The sequence below is a fragment of the Trachypithecus francoisi genome, unplaced genomic scaffold, assembly GCF_009764315.1.
Source record: "Trachypithecus francoisi isolate TF-2019V2 unplaced genomic scaffold, Tfra_2.0 Lachesis_group13, whole genome shotgun sequence".
NCBI classification, from domain to species: Eukaryota; Metazoa; Chordata; class Mammalia; order Primates; family Cercopithecidae; genus Trachypithecus; species Trachypithecus francoisi.
This window is the reverse complement of record NW_022681458.1, coordinates 51,052,610-51,072,911: the sequence shown is the minus strand read 5'-3', so window position 1 is coordinate 51,072,911 and position 20,302 is coordinate 51,052,610. Positions and strand designations below refer to the sequence as shown.

The 20,302-nt window shown below is 41.0% G+C and overlaps 2 protein-coding genes across 6 annotated transcripts in view; one reads left to right on the top strand and one right to left on the bottom strand.

The window, feature by feature from the left end:
- Positions 1 to 3,546: 3,546 nt before the first annotated feature.
- LOC117094718 (vegetative cell wall protein gp1-like) lies at positions 3,547 to 12,530 on the bottom strand. The gene is made up of 2 exons (XM_033230829.1): positions 10,895 to 12,530; positions 3,547 to 4,192 (listed from the first exon to the last, which is right to left on the bottom strand). Exon 1 carries the CDS (start codon positions 12,290 to 12,292, stop codon positions 11,315 to 11,317), a length of 978 nt encoding a protein of 325 aa, XP_033086720.1. The 5' UTR covers positions 12,293 to 12,530; the 3' UTR covers positions 3,547 to 4,192; positions 10,895 to 11,314.
- NAB1 (NGFI-A binding protein 1) overlaps positions 11,558 to 20,302 on the top strand; it is a 39,531-nt gene continuing 30,786 nt past the window's right edge. For 2 of the 5 annotated variants that reach the window (XM_033230824.1, XM_033230823.1), the window contains exons 1-2: positions 11,909 to 12,042; positions 12,546 to 12,680. In XM_033230824.1, the coding sequence (XP_033086715.1) occupies positions 12,634 to 12,680 (47 nt within the window). In that variant the 5' untranslated portion in view covers positions 11,909 to 12,042; positions 12,546 to 12,633. Of the gene's footprint in view, positions 11,641 to 11,904; positions 12,043 to 12,545; positions 12,681 to 17,044; positions 17,591 to 20,302 lie in introns of those variants that run through there. The other 3 variants (XM_033230828.1, XM_033230826.1, XM_033230825.1) reach the window with 3 other exon arrangements.

Genomic DNA, 20,302 nt, shown 5'->3' with positions numbered 1-20,302 from the left:
AGTGTACAGTAAGTACAGAAAGCATAAATGTGCAGTTCAGTGATTACAAAGTGAACATCCACATAACCATGGTCCAGAACAAAAGACAGAGCCTTGCTTGCCAGCACTTCAGAAGCCTCCTTGTTCCCCTTTCAATGATTTCTCTCTTCCCTTAGTCAAATCTATTATTCTCATGTCTGACACTCACAGCTTGATTCTTGTACTCACTGGTAGCAAGAACTACAGCTACAAGCTAAAGTCCAGACTGCTTAGCATGTCAAAGGCAGCTCCTGCACAATTTGGTCTCTACAATTTCATCTTCTGCCTCTGCCCTCTTCATATGTAATTCTCAAGTCATTTGGAATCAGTTATGCTTCATTTTACAATGATTTCCCTAAGTTACTGCTCATGCTGCCTCACTGCCTCTGTGCTTCTGTACTTGCTGGGGAGTGCCTGCACTTCCTGAGTCTTAATTTCATCCTTCCAGGCCTGTCCAATTGTCGCTTGCTTACAAGGCCTACTGACTTCCACCCCTCTGCCCTACCCAAATCAGAACCATCACTCTTTCTTTGTGTGACTAAGAACATCTTATAATGTGTGCAAGTGCTTGTTTAATGTGTATTCCCCTTTCTAGACCAGGAATTAGGGCAGATATTTTTTAATTTTCTTGTGCATATAGGCTTAGTGTGTATCCCTCAGTCAGTGCTTAATTGTTGAACAAGCAAATAGTCTCCAGGTATAAACATCTTTGGAAAAGTAGCACACGGCAACCTTAATAACTCTGGGTATATTTGGATCAGATCACGTTCTTCCTTGTCAGGAAACAAATGCAGACATCAGTAACACACTGGGTGCCTGAGAGGAAGGTGAAAGCAAGTGAAGAAAATGGGATGAAACACTGCGGGAGCAGGAGCGGGGGAGCTAGTGATGTTGTCTGAAGGGCTGCCAGAGCTACAGAGCAAGGGACAATCAGAGTGCTCCCGGCAGCAATGAGCCTTCCCTTCTTTCTCTGAGAGGACTCTCAGTTGTCAGACCACTTTGCTGCATGGGGAGCGTGGACTGTTCCAAATTCCTTACATCTTTTCCTGCCTCTGATTGTCCTCACATTGTCCATCTTCTTCTCTGAGTATCCATTCTGCTTGCAAAATGCCACCTTTTAAGTAAGTAACCTGCCTATTTTTGACCTTAGCATCAAAACTCCTATCCATCCATAGTATGTGAGTGGGAGTGGAAGGCGACAATGAACCAGCCACAGAGAGGGGCCTTGTGTAACTGCTTGGTGCTCAGAGGATCTGGACAGAAGCATCTGGGCAGCCTGCCACGGGAAACTTCACAGCAATGTCATAGTCCTGACGAAAACGAACCTTGACTATTGGCCAGACTGAGAGGGTGGAAGGACAGGAATGAGCATCACTTGAAATCTACTGATGCTGGAAAAGATACTGTAAAGCAAAATTTAAAACCAAAAAGTAGTTAATAAATTTAGGCCCCTTCTACTGTATAGGTCTGAAAGAGAGCCATCACTGGTGGTTTGATACCTGGGGAAAGGGTGAGGGCAGCTTTGAGTGGAGATGATCAAGGCAGGTCGGGAGCCCACACTTGGGAGATGCTTGCATCTGCAAAACGAAGAAAGAACTGCAGTCTCAGAGAAAGGGGGCTCTGCTATCCTCCCCTAAAGAACCATAGCAGCAGATGGGTCTCAAGCAGCACTGGACCAGTTTGGCACATGGTGGGCCAGTTTTCTGCAGCTAAACAGGGACCGGAAGAAACAAACAGGGCATCAGAGGTGGCCCAGATGCCAGTTCTGTCATTGGGTGTGAAAGCCCAGTGAACGTCACATTTTGAACTGCAAAAGCTCTGGGACTGCATAGGTCCCTGGAACAGGAGGATCCTCAAGAAGATATAAAGAGATACATGCTTGAACGATTAATCAGGAAAAAAAGAGACTATTTGTGACATCAGATTAAAAGCCGTTCAAGCCAACTCTATATCTATAAATATATATAAAATCAATATTAACACATTGAATTTTTTTGTAGCTAGTTGGGTGACAAGGCAACTCAGGATTGTATCTGAATCAGCATGGTGAAAGTATTTGGTGTGGCGGGATATCTATGTCTTGAGGGTCCACCATGTGTCAGATGGTATACCCTCAAGACATGCAGTTATACAGGACAGATGACACACTAAGTGCTTGACACATACTTTTTGGCTCCCAGTTTTTGTTGACCTCCTGGTTTTTGTTGCCCTCTGCAAACAAGTGGATAAATACATACAATTTTGTTTTCATTTTTATTTGTAAACTGCTTTTGAAGCAGGACCTTTGTTAAAAAAACATTTATTTTTTTTCCAGATTTTCAAAGTAATGCATGTTTAATGTTGAGTTGTGCGTGTGTGTGTGTGTGTGTGTGTGTGTGTGTTTTTAAGACAGAGTCTCACTCTGTCACCAAGGCTGGAGTGCAGTGGCATGATCTCGGCTCACTGCAACCTCCGCCTCCTGGGTTCAAGTGATTCTCTTGCCTCAGCCTCCCAAGCAGCCAGGACTAAACATGCCAGCATGCCCGACTAAGTTTTTGTATTTTTAGTAGAGAAGGGGCTTCACTCTGTTAGCCAGGATGGTCTCCATCTCCTGACCTCGTGATCCGCCTACCTCAGCCTCCCAAAGTGCTGGGATTACAGGCGTGAGCCACCGCGCCTGGCTGAAATTTTTAAAAATTGAAAAAAAGCATAAAGAAGAAAATAAAAATTATCTATAATACCATCACCAGAGATAATTACTGCTAAAATTTAGTAAATTTCCTTCCATGTTTATATACGTAGAGAGATTACAGGTTGTTTTGTTCTGTTCTATTTTTACCCATAACATTATGAGCATTTCCCAATATTATTAAATATTAATTGAATATATTCCATCATATAGATGTAATACAACTTATTTAACCAATACATTTTTGATTTTTTCCATTTCACAAATAATGTTGTAATAAAAATGTATAAACTTAAATGTGTACAAACTTAGCATAGTATCTTAGAAGTGAATTTGTTGGCTGAAATCATATAGACATGTTGAAACTCTTGGTTCAACTTGCCAAACTGCTGTTCTAAAGGTTGTTTATTTTTTTTACCAGCAATGATGAGCCCCTAACCTCTGCAACACTGTGATTATTTGGAATAGTTTATTTAGGGAATATAATTTATAGTTGGAAAAAACCCTTACTCTGCCACTATGAGAAATTATTATAGTAAGGAATGAAAAAATACAATAGCTAGAAAACATTAAAGTTTTTGACTACCACGTATTATTGCTAGTCCTGGGTAAGCTGAGTCATGATGTATAAGTCCAAGTACACAACAATATAATTCAAACTGTAAAGATGTAACTTTGCAATTATATGCAAACAGAACTGTTTGATTTATCTGTATTTCAGTAGTTTAAAAGTCTCTCATTGTAGGATGCATGCATTGTCCTTTCAAAGTATCCGCTCCTAGAAGGCAGTGTTGAGTAATTTGTTGTGACAGTTTGCCAACTCATCAATATTAACACATTCAATTTTTTTTTTTTTTTGGTAGCTAGATGGGTGATATGGCAACTCAGGATGATATCTGAATCAGCATGGTAAAGTATTTGGTGTGCTGGCATAGTTTTTGAACCCATTCTCCTTTTCTTTCCTTTTCCTGACACTTACCTCTTGCAATCCAAGCGAAGAGAGAAGACTGGCTGCTGTTTCTCTGTCCCTTCTCCCTGCAGATCTGTCCCAACTACTCCATCCCAACACTCCCATCTGTCCCACGTCAAGAGGCTGGTGTAGAGGAGTTTATGTGAGGATGATCTCTTCTTTGCCCCCTCTGCCTTTTCTTTCCATTTTCTTTTTCAGGGGAGCCCTGCACTTGGTACTTTTTCTTTGGCTTTTCACTTCTCCCAAAATAGTTATGTCTACTTTAGTCACTTCTCGTAAGTACAGACACATCTTCTCTAATCTCCATTCTCTTTCCCCACTTCCTTCTAATTCTTGCCCATTTGCTTCAAGAAGGGCTCCCTTCCTTAACATGCCCTCTTCCTATTTCCTTGCTCCTTTCATGAAAAAGCCAACATCTTGGCTGACAAGTCACACACCTTTGTCAAGGAAACAAACAAAATCCTCCATCCACCCTCATGTGGAGTGCTTCACAGGGGTACTCTAGCTGCTGAGTCCTTTGGCTGCAGTCCTTTGACCTAGAGGAACAGAGAAGCCCAGAGACTGAGCTGGGAGAGTGGGCACAGATTTGACATTGATCTCAGCAAACCGGGTGGAGAAGGGCAAAGCCAAAGCTGGGACTGTGAGGAATAAGGCGGCCAAGAATGCAGTGTGCAGTGGAAGACGGTTTGAATACATTCCAGAGATGGGGAGCAGAGCACTTTAACCTACTCTCCACCCTAGCTTGTGTTGTTAACAGACAATTATTAATGACCAGGAATGAGCGGACAGTAGCCAATGTGGTTGAGGCCTAAAACAGTGTTACGGATTAGTTAACTATACAAGTCCTCACAGTGGATGCTGGGAGAAAAGGGAAGGAGTGGGAAGAGAAGATAGAGTTGCAGAGTTTTAACCACTGTTGCCAAAGATAGGGGATAGAAGAGAAAGAAAAACAAGGCTCTAATCCTTAAAAAATTTCCCAAATTTCTCTTAAGAAAGTCTTTTCAAAAGTTTCCGTTTACATTTCTTCTGTCTTAAACACAAATTTTAACCATAATTACTCTTCAGTCAATTAAATGTTTGGTTGTACTTACTGCCTAATATATTTTTCTACTCTTTCTATAAGCAATGTGTAGTACAAATTTCCTTATCTGTAGAAATCAATTGGATTAGATAATTTCTAGGATCCCACCTAATCCCCCAAAGTTTATAATATGGTATTTTCACTTGTATTTTATAAGCACTGGTAGCCCATCCTAGGAATCTAACCATCTTGGGTTTTTTGTTGTTGTTTGTTTTTTCTTACAGCAGAGATTGCATTATAAGTTCAAAATAACCAACTTATAAAGAAATAAACAACTGGAAACTAAACTAGTTGCATGTTGAATTTCTGCAAGGTATTTGAATATATTTTGAATATACGAAAGAAGATGAACTAGGTAAATTTTATAATCCTTTATACCTTAAAATTCTATAGTATTTTGTAATAAAATACAATGGATGAAGGTTTGCTTATTTTTCAGCAAAGCAGATATTTTTAAAGTTGTGGCTCTTAAAATTATGAGTTATTATATATTCCTATTGTCTTTAAGAAACTTATTTATAATCTGTATATATTTTAAAATATTCCAATTTCCATGCATTTAAACGTTTATTTAGTCTACAATACACTTCCAAAGCTTTGAATTTCATATTGCAAAATAAGGGAAATTTTAATTATATTCTGGTAATATGAATATTGTACATGACTCAGTTAATTGTAGGGCTACCACCACACAGAGTGGAAAATTTGTTAAGTGTAGAATTGTTCTGAGGCAATAATAGGCAAGAATTATACTGTATCTTAGATCTTGTAGGTTACAAGCCATAATGTTATTCTTCCTCTCCTCTAAGAACATTTTAAATCTATTATCTTGTTTGGAATTACTGAAGCATTTTAAAGCAAGAAATCTTTCCAAAAGTAATAAATTAATGCTCTTTCAGTGAGATTTTCATTCAAAAGTCAAAATCACTACCAACTTCCTACATTTTTTTTTCGCTGAAAACTTTTTTTAGTTTCACAAAGTGGAAATGTTTTTTTTTTTTTTAATTTGTCAAAAGAATTCCCTATTTTTGCAAACGCTAAAATAATGCACTAATCATTGAAGCAGTTTTAATAACAATTTCTTAAAACCCCTTTTAAACATATATTTACTGAATTCAAGAGAAGTATAAGGCATAGTTGCTCTTTCCAAGGGGGCCTACTGTATACTTAGGATGAATATAAATTAAGTAAAAATGCATAAATAACTATGAGCCTTCCATGTGGAACAAAAGAGAAGTGGAATCGGAGTTAGGGAAAGCAGAAGCTACAGAGAAAAGTGGAGCTCACGGTGATCTTCAAGGAAGCTAAACTGGACCTTTAAAGATGGGAGAAACACTTAAGTGTTTCTGAAACCTCCAGCACTGACTTGGCTGCTTAGAGCTATTTGTGTAATGGTCCAGACATAGGCTGTGGGACAGAGCTCTTGGCCTCAAAGCCTGGCTCTCCCATGTTACCTAAAAAGGTTATTTTAGTACCCCACATTTCAGTTTCCTCAGTTCTACCAGAGAATGAAGTGAATAATACTGCACACTTTATAGTGCTGTTACGAGGATCAGATGAATTAATACCGATAAAGTGCTACAGCACTTATTAGGCACTCAATACATGTTAGTTATTATTTTCTTGCACCACTAAAATAGCATTTACCCTTGGGAGGTGAGCTTGAACCCAGGGGTTCGAGACCAGTCTGGCCAACATGGTGAAACCCCGTTTCTATAAAAAACACAAAAATTAGCCGGGCATAGTGGTGCGCCTATAGTCTCAGCTATTTAGTAGACTGAGGTGGGAAGATCACTGGAGCCTGGGAGGTTGAGGCTGCAGTGAAAGCCGTGATTGTGCCACTGTACTCTAACCTGGGTGACAGAGTGAGACCCTGTCTCAAAAACAAAAACAAACAAACAAAAAAAGAGTTTACTTAATAGTTCTCATTTTAAAATTAAGAGTTTTGGCTAAGGAAATCTATTTAAAAGGTATTTTGAGATCATTGTTCTAAATGCATAATGAATCTAATTTGCCTCAACAGAAGATAACCATAAAAACAAATACAAGGAAAACAGTGCTATTAAATTCTAGCTATATACTGAGGCCTGCCAAAGGCTCTGAGCTGAAGCCTGTTTCCTCGTTGTAAAAAAAAAACAGAATTCACCAAGTATTAGAGGGATTACAGACATACTGGCACCAATTTAAATTTCCTCCTTCAAAGGACTGAAAGAATTGAAAAGGGAATAGCTTGTTTCAGTATGTGGTTTACTGCTATTTAATGCCAACGTTCATCTTCCATATCGAATCATCTCAGCATGCTTCTGTGCTTTGACAGAGCCATCAGAAGATAAAGTGAAGGAGCAGTGTTCATTTACCATTGACTGGTCTTGTGTTCAAAGGTGTGTCATATATACTGACTGTATATTTTCAGTGGCATACATTATATTCTATTTGCCATGAATTTCAACTTCCATTCAGAAGCAGAAAGAAATTATTCCTTTTCTTTAATTTTTAAACCTGAGAGCAGCCATAAAAAAAGAACGAGTTCATGTCTTTTGTGGGAACATGGATGGAGCTGGAGGCTGTTATCCTTAGCAAACTAATCCAGGAACAGAAAATCAAATACCTCAGGCTCTCACTTACAAATGGGAGCTAAATGATAAGAACTCATGGACATGAAGAAGGAAGCAACAGACACTGGGGTCTACTTGAGGGTGAGGGGTGGGAGGAGGGAGAAGGGGAGAAAAGACAACTATTGGGTCGTGGGCTTAATACCGGGGTGATGAAATAATCAGTACAATGAACTCCAGTGATACAAGTTTACCTATGTAACAAACCACATGCCCCTCAACCTAAAATAAAAGTTAAACAACAACAACTTGAGAGGGGAAATCTGGTTTTCTGAGAGGGGAAATACATCTGGTGATTTGGCTGTGAACTGTGACACACTCCACAGTATGGATTAAAATTATGAGCAGGCCTGTAAAATAAGCTTCTCCCAAATCTACTCCTAACAGGTAAAAAAAAAAAAAAACAAGTCAACAACCTGAAAGTCTTTCAAATTTTTAAAAAAGTGTTTTCAAAATTTAAAACCGTACAAGTGATATTTATTTAAGCCATCAGAAGTAGCTCTGTCTTGCCCTTACTTTTATAGATAAGGAATAAGCCTGGGATGATATTTGCAAGAGATAGAGTTAAGAATAAACACATGAATAATAGATAAAAAACAGAATTTGATATATTTCTCAGGCCACTTTCCAAATGGTGTTAAAAATTCAGAATCTGGTGTATTTATTAACACTTTGTCATTTATTTAAAAAGAAATTCTGTACCTGAAACTCTAATATGAATTACTTTAGGAACATTCTAAAATTACTTCACAATTTACACACTGCTTCAAAACATATTGTAACTCTTAATATTTTATTGAAAATGTTATATATTTAATCAGAAGTAGGTATCACGTATTTTAGACACTTCTATTAGGAAATACAATTCATGCTAATAACATCTACAAAATACAAAAACTGTTAGTTCATGTTTTCCATTTCATTTATTCAACAAATATTTATTAAGTAACTACTATGCGTCAGCCAGTGTTCTAGCCACTGAAGATACAGCAGTTAATAAAATGCCATAGCTAATAAAAAAATTCTGCCTTCTTGGAAATTACATCCATGTCCTTTAGGCTCTTGTTGAAATGTAACATGAAACATGATTTTCCATTTATAAGAAAATTATTTTTATTTTACTGTGATTTGCATTAGGAGTATTACAAAAATAATGTAGTCTCATTCCTCAGTAATTAGTTTTTATATTCATCTTTTAGAGTGCATGAAAAGACAATAAAAACTATAAACAGAGACAAAACATTTTCCTTTGTCTTTTAGACTTCCTTTTGTTCTCCTTATTTTCACTGTTTTATAGCAAAGCCCTGGGGGCAGGGAACCATCCATGACTTACTTGTTTTTGTGTTCCAAGCATCCAGCCCTAAACCTGGCACATTCTTGGTGCTCAACAAGCTGTACTGAATAAATGAATAACTTCAATGTACAGGTATTTATAATAAAATCACACTAGGAGAAACCAAAACTATTGCATGGACGTTTAACAAAAGATATCCAAAGTGGTCTGAATGGGAACTATTTGTGTTACCACATTTTTACACCTGTCTGGGATGCCTCCAAGAACACTCTAAAGCCTTGAAACTGTTTGATCTCTTCCAGAGGGCCTTCAGAGGATAATCAGACACCATAATTGTTACCTTCCAGGATGGAATGTGCATCTCTTTGCTTTCCTCTAACAAATCCTCAGGGCGTAGGAGTGGGAGAAGACTGTGTGTGTGCTGGAGTCGAGAGGAGGTATTAGGGATGGCATGAGTGACAAAAACTGGTAAGGTAGAAAAAAAGAATCCATTGTCTGACTTGTCTCAGATACAGGCGATGCTTCAGTTCTTTTTGAGCTACCATATTGACTACAGTGTTGTCATACAGACATATAGAATTGGATGCTTAAAAGCTTAAAATTTTATCTTTCCTTCATTTTCCTTCCTCCCACCACTTCCCCCAGCACCATAGGGCGTTTAAGGCAAAGTAAAGTGGGCCAAAAATGCCATTCTTAATGTGGGAAGAATACACTATCTAAATGTGCCCAGAAAACAAACAAGGATAGATTCCACTGTTTAACTGTAGAAATCAGTTACAAGTCAGAAGAAAAAGTTATCTGCCCTGACACATTTCCTTTTCAGCATCATGTTCAGCCAGACAAAGACAAGCTTGGGAAGAGGATTTAATGTTGTTTCTTCCAACTCTGGAAACAATTCCACTTGAAGGCTCAACACTTCAGGTAAGACTACTAATTTCGTAACTCATGAATCAGTGATTATATATCTTTATGGAAAAAAGTTCTTTTTCTCTAGCTGTTCAGTACTAACAATGTTTGCAAAACATCAAGATTCCAGAGAGAAATTAGAAGAGAATTTTGCAGATTTCGTTGCCTGAACATTACCTTCCCCAAGAGCCAAGAAATTGCCTCAATCTTCTTTAACATAACCACCTTTCTCTTTAGTAGAACAGGATCCACAGCTGCAAAAACCGTGACAATTAGGGAGACTAAGAGAAACTTCTAGCAGTGATTTCTGCAGTTGAAGAATTTCAGGAATTAAGCAGCCTTACTCTTTTGAAATATCAACTCAACTACTCCAGACAAAACCTGTCACTAATACTGAAAAGATTTAACTTTAATTATATATATATACCATTGTGGCATTACTCATTTCTATAACATGATTTCGCAAAAAGAAAAAAAAGGTTCTGTACTTTATTAAAGTCTTTTTCTTTCAATATCATCATCATCCTATCCATTGCTGCAACATAAAGATGTGGTTTGAAGAATTTCCCATCTCAAAGAATGCCTTGTATCCCCATCAGCGAAGTAGGCACACACTGGGAGGCCAGCCAGGATGTGGGAATGGCCTCCTATAAAACTGAATTTTTATGTGTATGTTAAAATGGGATTCTACCTGTGTTTGCAGTAGTTTTATATTAACGAATGCTCTCTAATCTTCAAGAACACAATGCTAAAATTCTTTAATTTTTCCATTTTTTGCAAAGAATGGAAATATAGATTTAAAAACCAGACTTCCAAAATTTTTTTGGCAATAGCTTAAGTACTTTTTTTTTTTTTTTGAGACGGAGTTTCGCTCTTGTTGCCCAAGCTGGAGTGCAATGGCACGATCTCAGCTCACTGCAACCTCTGCCTCCCGGGTTCAAGCGATTCTCCTGCCTCAGCCTCCCGAGTAGCTGGGATTTCAGACATGTGCCACCACGCCCGGCTAGTTTTGTATTTTTTGTAGAGAAGGGATTTCACCACGTTGCCCAGGCTGGTGTCGAACTCCTGACCTCAGGTGATCCGCCTGCCTCGGTCTCCCAAAGTGGTGGGATTACAGGCGTGAGCCCTGGTCAGCTTAAGTACATTTTTGAAGGTGCTTTAATACTCCGGTTAGCAAAGTTTATGCAAACCAAAAAATTCTATATTGTGCCTTGGGAACTCTAATTTAACACACACTAGCACTATACTAGCGCCGTAGTTTTTCTACACCATGGACACAGAAAACATTAAACAATAAAATAAAAGGCAGATTTTCAGGAGGTTTAAAAGGTTGGAATTAGGTTACCCGGCTAGCGCGACAGTTGTCAAAGGTGTACTTCGGACTCCCTGGTTCTATTCCTCCCTCCTCCTCCGGTCCCAACGCCAGGGCGGAGGTGAGGAGGGGGCATGATGGGCGAGGCAGAGATGCTCTCCCAGCCGCCGGTTCTTCCAGCGCCGCGCACCTGCCGCCCCTTCCTCTGTGTGGTCGCTGCCACCCTCCCGCCGGATGCCTCGCCCCCCGGGCAGGGGCGCACCTGGATCACCTGCCTCCCCGCCTCCGCCCCGAGCTTGCAGGGGCGAGGGGAGCCCGGCGCGCTTTTTTTTTTTTTTTTTTTTTTTTTAAGTCAGCCTCCTAGGGAATGTTGGATTTGGCGGGTGTGCTCTTTGAAATACTATATCGGGAACCTCACACATAATTTTTTTTTTAATTGCAAATCTTCCCAGTTCACTCCGCAGCTGGAGAGCAGGCCCGAGGCGGCGTCCCCCACCCGTCTCCCTCCCGGTCATCCCCTCCCCGCGCCCGGAGCTGGACTCGCGGGAGCCGCCCACTCCCGGCGCCCACTTGGTTCCTCCCAGCTGCCGTGTGAATGGGCCGCCCTCCGGATTCCGCGGAGGGGGCGGCGGGAAGGGGCCGAGCCCCGAGCCCAGCGGCCGCCCCCGCCCCCGCCCGGCGGCGGCCCACGCCGGGATCTGCGTCACTCGGCCGCGCGTGGGCGGGAGCCGGAGCGGCGAATGTAGCAAGAGCGGAATCTCCCAATGTGACATCGCGGGGTGGGGGAGTGGAGGCGGCGGAGGCGGGCGGGCGGGTGGGGGAGGGGGAGGAGGGTGCAGCCCGCGCGGGGAAGGCAGGGTAGGGGAAAGCAGGGGAGGGGAGGGCAGGGCGCGGCGGGGGAGGCGCCGCCGCCGCCGCCCGCGCGCCGCAGCCCGGAGGAGCCGCCGCCGCGGCCAAGCGAGCGCCGTCGGGGCGGGTGGGCGGGAAGAAGCGGCGGGCCCGAGCTAGCGGGGGGAGCAGAGAGAGCGCGCCCACCACCTTCCCTTCCCCCCTCGATGGGAGCGGGGGCGTCCCGGCTCCTGCAGCCGCCAAAGGAGGGACAGCCGGGGGCCGTCGCTTCGGAGTTGGGGCTGAGCAGTCCTCGGGGAGAGCGCGCCAAGACCGCTGCAGCCGCTGGCTAAGTACGTACCGGAGCGGACGGTCGCCACTCCCGGTCCGCCAAGTGCGGGACGCTTTCGCGGCAGAGCGACCGCGGGCGAACTTGGGGCGGCGGAGTCGCGGGGCCGCGCGGGCACTTTGGGGGCGGTGTCCGGGGAGTGGGCTCCGCGCGGCCGCCGCCGGAAGGAGAGGGCGGCCCCGGGCTCGTGTGGGCGATTCCCGGAGACATTCGGTGTGCCAGGGCCGCGGGGAGCGCGGCCCTGACTCGTGCATTTTCCCTCCGAGAAAGCTTGGGGTGCCGAGTCCGTTCTGCCAAGGGGGCTGGGGGCGTCTCGCGGCGCTCGGAGGAACCGTGGGGCGCTGTGGGGGTGTGCGATGTGGGTTGTGAGCGCCAGCCCCAGAGTTTTGCAGTCGCCTTTGTCAGGGCGGTCTTTTTGTTTGTTTACTTTATAAAAGTGCTGCACTTACCGTCTCGATTTTCTTCTTGGGTATCCTCCCCTTACGAATATAGTTTTCTTTTTAAAAGCGGAAGGAGAGTTTTGCATGGAAGTGGCTTACAGAAACTTGGCACTGAGGTGCAGGGAAGCGAGAAACTCTTTGTGCCTCTAAGGCCGATGAGAAATTTGCAAACATGTGGGACGCACAAGCCTTGGATGCAGAGGTGTGTGTGTGACCTTATCATGGAGAAACACTGAAAATACTATCCAATCTTTGTGGTCTGCAAGCTCAGAGTTTCCAAAGCTTGAGATAGGAAACGACACTTCTGATAAGCCTGAATGTTGAAGGATCTTGGGGAAAGGGATAGTTGAGATGGAATATGCATTTGTAGATTCTGCAGACCAAGTTTTGCAGCAAGTGATCGGGAGGAATTGTAGAGTTGCATGTACTTACTCCTCGCTTCCTGAGATTCAGGAGGCACCGAAAATTTTGGGATGGCTGTTAATTTAAAATTTCATCTGAAAGAGTCGATTTGGAGTAACTTGTCACTACCAGTTGGTTTGCCAGTGACGTGTCTGCCAACTCAAGGAGTGCAAAGATCAGAAGCTGAAAGAGGAATTCTCAGATCTTGTTTAAAAATATTTTGGCAGTTTTAATAGATAATATGAGATTGCATAGGAACAGAGGAAGCGAATTTAAAATAGATTAGTCACGTAGGAAATGCTTAGCTGTTGTTAAAGTATTCACGCAATGACTTACCTTCCTAGGTTTTCACTGTTTTGAAAATTTTTCCCTGAACAACATACTCAATTATGATATTTCATAATCTCTGTGTGTGTTATAAGAAGTATGAGAAGAGAGGATGCATAGGATTTGCTTTTTTTGTTTTGGGTGGAGATTGAGCTTTTCCTGAAGACCTGAAAGAGCTGCTCCTGATCTAATCTGAGTGCCAGTAAAAGTGGCTCTTAGATGAAAGGCTATCTTTTTCTCCTCCATATTTGTGTCCTTTGAGACATTTAATATTATCCTTTCATTTTTAAAAATATTATATTTTGTCATCGGTATTAACGTACAAATAAGGGTTTTCATGAGACTTTGTAGATGGCTGGCTAGGTCAGCCTTTTTTATCCCTGATTTGGTATTACATATTGGAACATTAGGTCTTGAAAGAAAATTTCAAGGAACTTCTGGAAGAAGCGTTCTTGTTCCAATTTTATTATTTTTGCCATTTTGCACTAAAGTTAATATGCCATTTCGCTATTTAAAATGTTTTTTTTTTCTTGGCTCTGATGGTCTCTTGTTACTTGTGAAGGTATCAGTAATAATAGGAATAATGAAAACATTGAGGCACTGTAGATTTTTATTTTATTCTGCCTGCTAATTATGAATGTAATTCAAATGACAAATTCTTAGGATTACTATGGCTGTTACAAGGACGTTTAGTAAGCTTATATGTCTAGTAAATAACTTGGTCTATCTAATAAATACTTTATCTCATCTTATTTCAAAATTATTAACTCAATTGAGCAATCTCTTTTTTGTAAGTGGCAAATAACATCCACTGTCGTATGAGAAAGTTAATAGATGTTTATTCTCCTTAGAGAAACAGTGAAAACATTAGGTATTTTCATCGCGCTATAGCTAAGAACCTATTGGTTTATTAAATATTTGGGGGGTTTGCACTGTGGATGCTTCTTTGAAAGAAAAAATTATCAAGTGGGGGACATCTTTGACGAATTTGTTAATGAACTTTAAATATTTAAAGTTCAGGTTGGATGAAAACAGAAGTGTGTCAGTTTCTAAAGAAAATATAGACATGGGGTCTCGCTATGTTGCCCAGGTTGGCCTCAAACTCCTGGGCCAAGGGATTAGCCCACCTTAGCCTCCGAAGTTATGTCAGGTTATGTTGGCCTAAGACTTAGGACTCATTTATTCCATTATAACAAGCCTGGAGCTGTTTTTTGTGAGTGCTATTTATGTGCATTTTTGGAAATGAAATCTTTGTAAAATTTACCTTTAAATGCAAAGCTGTGTTTTGGATGGAAGTGACCATTTTATAATATGTTTTAAACAGTTTAAGATCATGCTAATGTGTAATCAACCCATCTATGCATATTTCATGGTGGAATTTGCTAAACATTATAGCATAAGTAATACCCACTTGAGCATAATAGAAGGTTGTTAGCCCCTTTGCTTCGGATTTATTTTTATCTTACCTGCTTCTTTTATCCTTTTCAACAATAGAATGGTACAGTTACTATATTAAATGCAAATTCCCTTTCTGATCTGACATGTTCAATAAGTCATACAACAGTAGAATATACTCCTTAAACTTAATAATGGAACAAGTGGGAAATTTGAGAAGTTGATGCTTGGAAAAAATAGTGATCCTCGTCTTGTAAGAATTTGCAAAGCTAAAACATACCATTAAGCTTTCAAAGAGTTTGTCATTTCTCACTACATTGTATTTAGGGGGTGATCCATTAATTTGCATAGTATATTTAATGATTTTACAGAGAAACTTCTGAAAAGGTGAAAAAACTTATAAATATTGCCTGCATACTCTGTATGCAGTGGGTACTTAATGTTTGTTAAATGACTTGATGGTAGGTTGGTTGAGGATTTCCAGCCATTATATGAAATGCTAGTATTTGCTTATTGTTATTATAGTTAAATGAATACATAGTTATTTAGCAAAATAAATCTGGTATAGTTTTTTCTAATTTTGGAAAATAAATTTAATCTCACACTGAAATTTTTAATTAAAATTTTAAGGTGTCTCTAAAAATTTTTTTTTTTTGGAGACGGAGTCTTGCTCTGTGCCCCAGGCTGGAGTGCAGTGGCGCGATCTCGGCTCGCTGCAAGCTCCGCCCCCCGGATTCACGCCGTTCTTCTGCCTCAGCCTCCCGAGTAGCTGGGACTACAGGCGCCCGCCACCACGCCCAGCTAGTTTTTTGTATTTTTTAGTAGAGACCGGGTTTCATGGTGTTAGCCGGGATGGTCTCGATGTCCTGACCTCGTGATCCACCCGCCTCGGCCTTCCAAAGTGCTGGGATTACAGGCCTGAGCCACTGCACCCGGCTCTAAAATTTTTTTCCAGCTTCATTCGGGGTTTAGAAACAAATCAGTAAGAAATGACATTTTAAGTTTCCCAAATTCCCCTCAGTTCACTAGAAGGTATATATTTAAGTCATAGCTAAGATCCAAAAGTGTCTTGATTTATATGGTACACCGCTTACTAATATGTGCCTAAGTAAATCATTTGGAACTTGAAACACACATGGGAGTTAGTACTTAGGGCAACCTCGCAAATGTAGCTGAACTACATTTAATCATTTTAGCTTGAGTTCTGGGTTCTAGGATGAGAATAAAAGCAAAAATAATTAATTGCATAGAGCAAGCTTGTCCAACCTGGGGCCTGTGGTTGCACGCAGCCCAGGAGGGCTTTCAATGCGGCCCAACGCAAATGCATAAACTTTCTTAAAACATTATGAGGCTTTTTTGCCATTTTTTTTAAAGCTCATCAGATATTGTTAGTGTATTTTTTGTGTGGCCCAAGACAATTCTTCCAGTGTGGCTCAGGGAAGCCAAAAGATTGGACACCCCTGACATACAGGCTCATCCTTCCCTAAGTCAGATTCTTGCTTTTCTTTTTTTTTTTTTTTTTTTTTTTTTTTTTTTTTTTTTTTGAGACGGAGTCTCGCTGTGTCGCCCAGGCTGGAGTGCAGTGGCGCGATCTCGGCTCACTGCAAGCTCCGCCTCCCGGGTTCCCGCCATTCTCCCGCCTCAGCCTCCGAGTAGCTGGGACTACAGGCGCCCGCCACCGCGCCCGGCTAGTTTTTTGTATTTTTTAGTAGAGACGAGGTTTCACCGTGTTAGCCAGGAGGGTCTCGATCTCCTGACCTCGTGATCCGCCCGCCTCGGCCTCCCAAAGTGCTGGGATTACAGGCTTGAGCCACCGCGCCCGGCCAGATTCTTGCTTTTCATAAACCTTTTCAGTTTCAGCCTCTGGTGTACCCATTTCACCCTTCTCCCAGGCCCCTATACCTTCAAGCTATATTCTCCTAAACTTGGACTACTTCAGAGGCTCTAAGTGTAGTCTTTCTGTCCTCAGATTTCCTATTTTCATTGTCCCCATTTCTCATCTCAATATTTCATTAACGTGCATCAGATCTTGTCTAGATGTTAAGAGGAAAACAATCTGGTGGAACTAATTTACCTTAATCTGTAAATGACTCATGAGCTCTTAACTCTTTCCAAGGTTTTTCACATTTTTTGTAAGTCTGTAAGAGGTTGCTATTGACTCAGATAATTTTAAAGTAAAAATTGCAGGCTGCGTTGGGGTAGAGAATTTCTAGTCTTCTGCATAAATAAGTTAAGCCTTACTAGGATTTTGCCCTTGGTTTCTTCCCACTCCTGGAAGCGTGTGCATATGTGTATTGCTATATATGTTTGTGTATGTGTATATAATAATGATTCTCATAGCATGGAGGGGAGAAGATGCAAGAACAGTGATTATAAATCCCTTTGACTATATGGATTATTAATGAGATAGATATTTGATGATGACTTACACTGTGTTTATAGAAACAGAGAAGCAAAGACCTAGGATCTCATGACTGAACTTGAATTCTTAAAAGGCAGGTGTTGGGGCCGGACTCGATCCATGATGTATAACACTGACCACTTGTAGTTCCTGTATTGGGAGAGCATCTTTTGCTTTCTTGGGAGAATAGCCATGTTATAGGAGTGCACCATATAGCTTTTTAAGAAAGAACAAGTATTAAGGATGAGAGAATGAAAAGGATTGTAGCTAAAGTAACAGGATGCCCTGCTATTGGATTGGCAATTCATTGAGATACCAGTTTACACAGAAGGCCTCCGTTTTGGAATATGAAAGGTTGCTGATCAGATTCTGACTCAAGACATTGAGTTTCATTGCACAGCAACCTTTCCAGAAATGTTATTTGTCATAGAAACTTTGCTAGGAATAAAGGGGGACAAAAGAGTAATGAAACCTAATTCTGCCCTCAAGGTGCTTATAACCTAACAGTGACTTGTTCTGCAGAGCCAGGCACGTTGCCTTCCTTGTGCCATGACTCCTTCACAGCTGCACAGCATTTACCACATTGTGTAAGTCTCCGCTGCTTGTCTTTCTCCTTGCTGGTAACTGACTCTCCATGAAGAACTGTCTTTCCTCTGTTCCCCCGAACTGGCTTAGTTCATGGTGTATTTGAATAGTTCAAGATATAAGAGAGAGAGACAAAATGTTGTGGAGTTGGGAGAAGGGCGAGGACAGCTGCAGCCAGGGGTAGTGGGAAAGACGTTTTGGAAAGGCTGTGGAGGTTGGAGGGGGAGAGGATACCTGGCACAGGAGCAGGGAAGTGGAATGCATATTTGAGGAATGCCTAATGTTATCTGCTTGGAACAAGTATATGGGCATGTTAAGGAACAGAGAAAGGCTGGAAAGAGATAGACTTGGGTCTGGGGTGCCTATATGAGTAGTTTGGATTTCTTTATGCACTGGTGGAGAAGTTTGCAACTTTGTAAACTTAGCATTGCAGTGCGGGATCTATTGAAGGTGAAGGAGCTTTTTTCAAAGTTGGGGCAGGAAACAATGAACACTAGAATCTGGTGCTTTTGAGGCAGAGAAAGAAGTGGTGTAGCCTAAGGACATGTAGATTTGAGGAAGAAAGAACCAAAAGCAAAAACGGAATCCAAACTTACTTAAATCCAGGAAACTGAAAGACTAGCGGTGCAACTGAAAGAACTAAGAGAATTGGAAAGAAGTAGACTTGGGAATCTGGAAGAGGGGAAGAAAGTGAGAGAATGTACTTGCTTTCAGACACATCAGATTTGAGGTGTTGACAATGCCCAGGTGGAACGCCAAATTACCGTTTAGAAGAACAATTTGGGCTGATGGTTCTAAACTTTCCAGGTGTGAGGATAGCTTTTTAAATAAAAAAAATTGCAAATATTCATGACTACTTTTAGTATTTGTTTTTTGAGAATACATATAAAGACAAAACAAAACTTCAGTTATACTTTTAAGTGAGTTTTATTTTCCTAAATAACAGAAGTGTCTGTTTACCTTCATTTGCAAAGTAGACGTGTGTGAGAGGCATCTTTTTCACTCAGCAGTCAGTGCTTTGTGTGCATTTGGATTTGAGAACACTTGGAGTGACTCCATGGCTCTGGTCCAAGCTACAAATACAGATTTGGAGGTCATCTGCCTATAGTGATAATTAAAGCCTGGAAATGGGTGAGATCATCAAAAGAAAATTGTGGACACACAATAGAAAAGAGATGCAATATAAAAATTTGGAGAATTCTTAGAATATAATGAGAGAAAGAAGGAAAAACAAATAATACAGCATTACCAAAGTAAGGCGAAGACCATCTCAAGGAGTGATACCATGTAGCAGAGAGATTAGTGAGAGAGAGGCCCAGAGTTTTGATAGAATGGTGAGCCCAGAAAACAGGCTGGTCTGAGTCAGGTTCGAAGGAATGGTTCTTCTTTTCCCTAGTGACAAAGGCCTCTGTCCTATCAAAAAATCCTCACATCCCAGCTTGGAGACTTAGGGAAATTTTGTTTTCCATAGCGAAACAGCAGTTGACCAGTACTTTGTGGGCCAGACTAGCTCCTTACTTCACTTAGCACAGTTGGAACCTAGCAGGTGACTGATGCTACCCTGCAAGGAGCCAAAGTGAGTTTTTAAAAAAGTTTTGTAACAAATGATTACTGTGTAAAAGATCAGTGAATAACAACAACAAATGGTCTTAATGCATTGTTTAATTCCTCTTCCCCTGACATCATTGGGATTCTTTTTATTGGGCTGAGCAGGGGAAGGAACATTTAAGCTGGTGGAAGTAGAAGTTTGCTGTACATTGGCAGCAAGGCCTCAGAGTTAACTTTTGAATGCAGTTAACTGGTTTCGCTTAACTGGAATTCGTTGAAAAGTCAGAGTGGTCGTTCCAGGATATCTTGAAAAGGTCAGGTAACAGTAGTTTTCAGCTGAGTAGATTTACAATACTATAAGCTACCTGTATGTAATGTGTTAAGGACCCATTTTATGTTTACTTCAGAATGGAGAGATACAGGTAGAAGCTTTCTTTTGACTTATTTGACCTTCATGTTGAAGCATTAATGGTTACAGATTTTGTGAAAACAGAAAATCTCGTAAAAGTTTTCTTTCAAATCACATCAAGTTAATGTATGAAAGGGTGGGTGTTTAAATTATCACAGCAGGCTTTGGAAGGAAACTGAAACATTCTCTTAAAGCAAAAGCTTAGTAGGAAAACTCCTTTCCCAGTAGTAAGTGTGGGCCTCTAGAAAGCCTCCAGGGACTGAATCGGTTACTTAGTTATCTTGCATCTATTATCTTGGCTTTGGAAATATACACTTGGTCCTATCAGTCTTTATGGAGATATTATATTCATAACTACTTTCTTACCCATACAGAGGGCTTTCTCTTAAGAACTAGGGGGTTTCATTTTTTTTAAATCTGTAAAGATGAGAAAGGATAAAACTTGAAAATTGTTTTCTAAAATCATTGCCTTATCTCAGAAGAACAAAATATAAGCTTGGGTGTTTTCATTCGTAAGTTTCTCTTTGGTATTTGTCTAACATATATTTTTTTCTTATTGCTCATAAAAAGATGAAAAAGTATTTTTCTAGATGTCCTCATGTAATCTCTCCTCTATTCCATAATGTGAGAAGTACATATGGTGAGTTAATTGATCACCCTGTAAACCTTGCAAAGTTACAGTCCTCTTATAGAAAAAAAAAAAGACTGTGTGTGTACTACTGGGAAGCCCCACGTCTTGGAACTTCTGTGTCTTCCA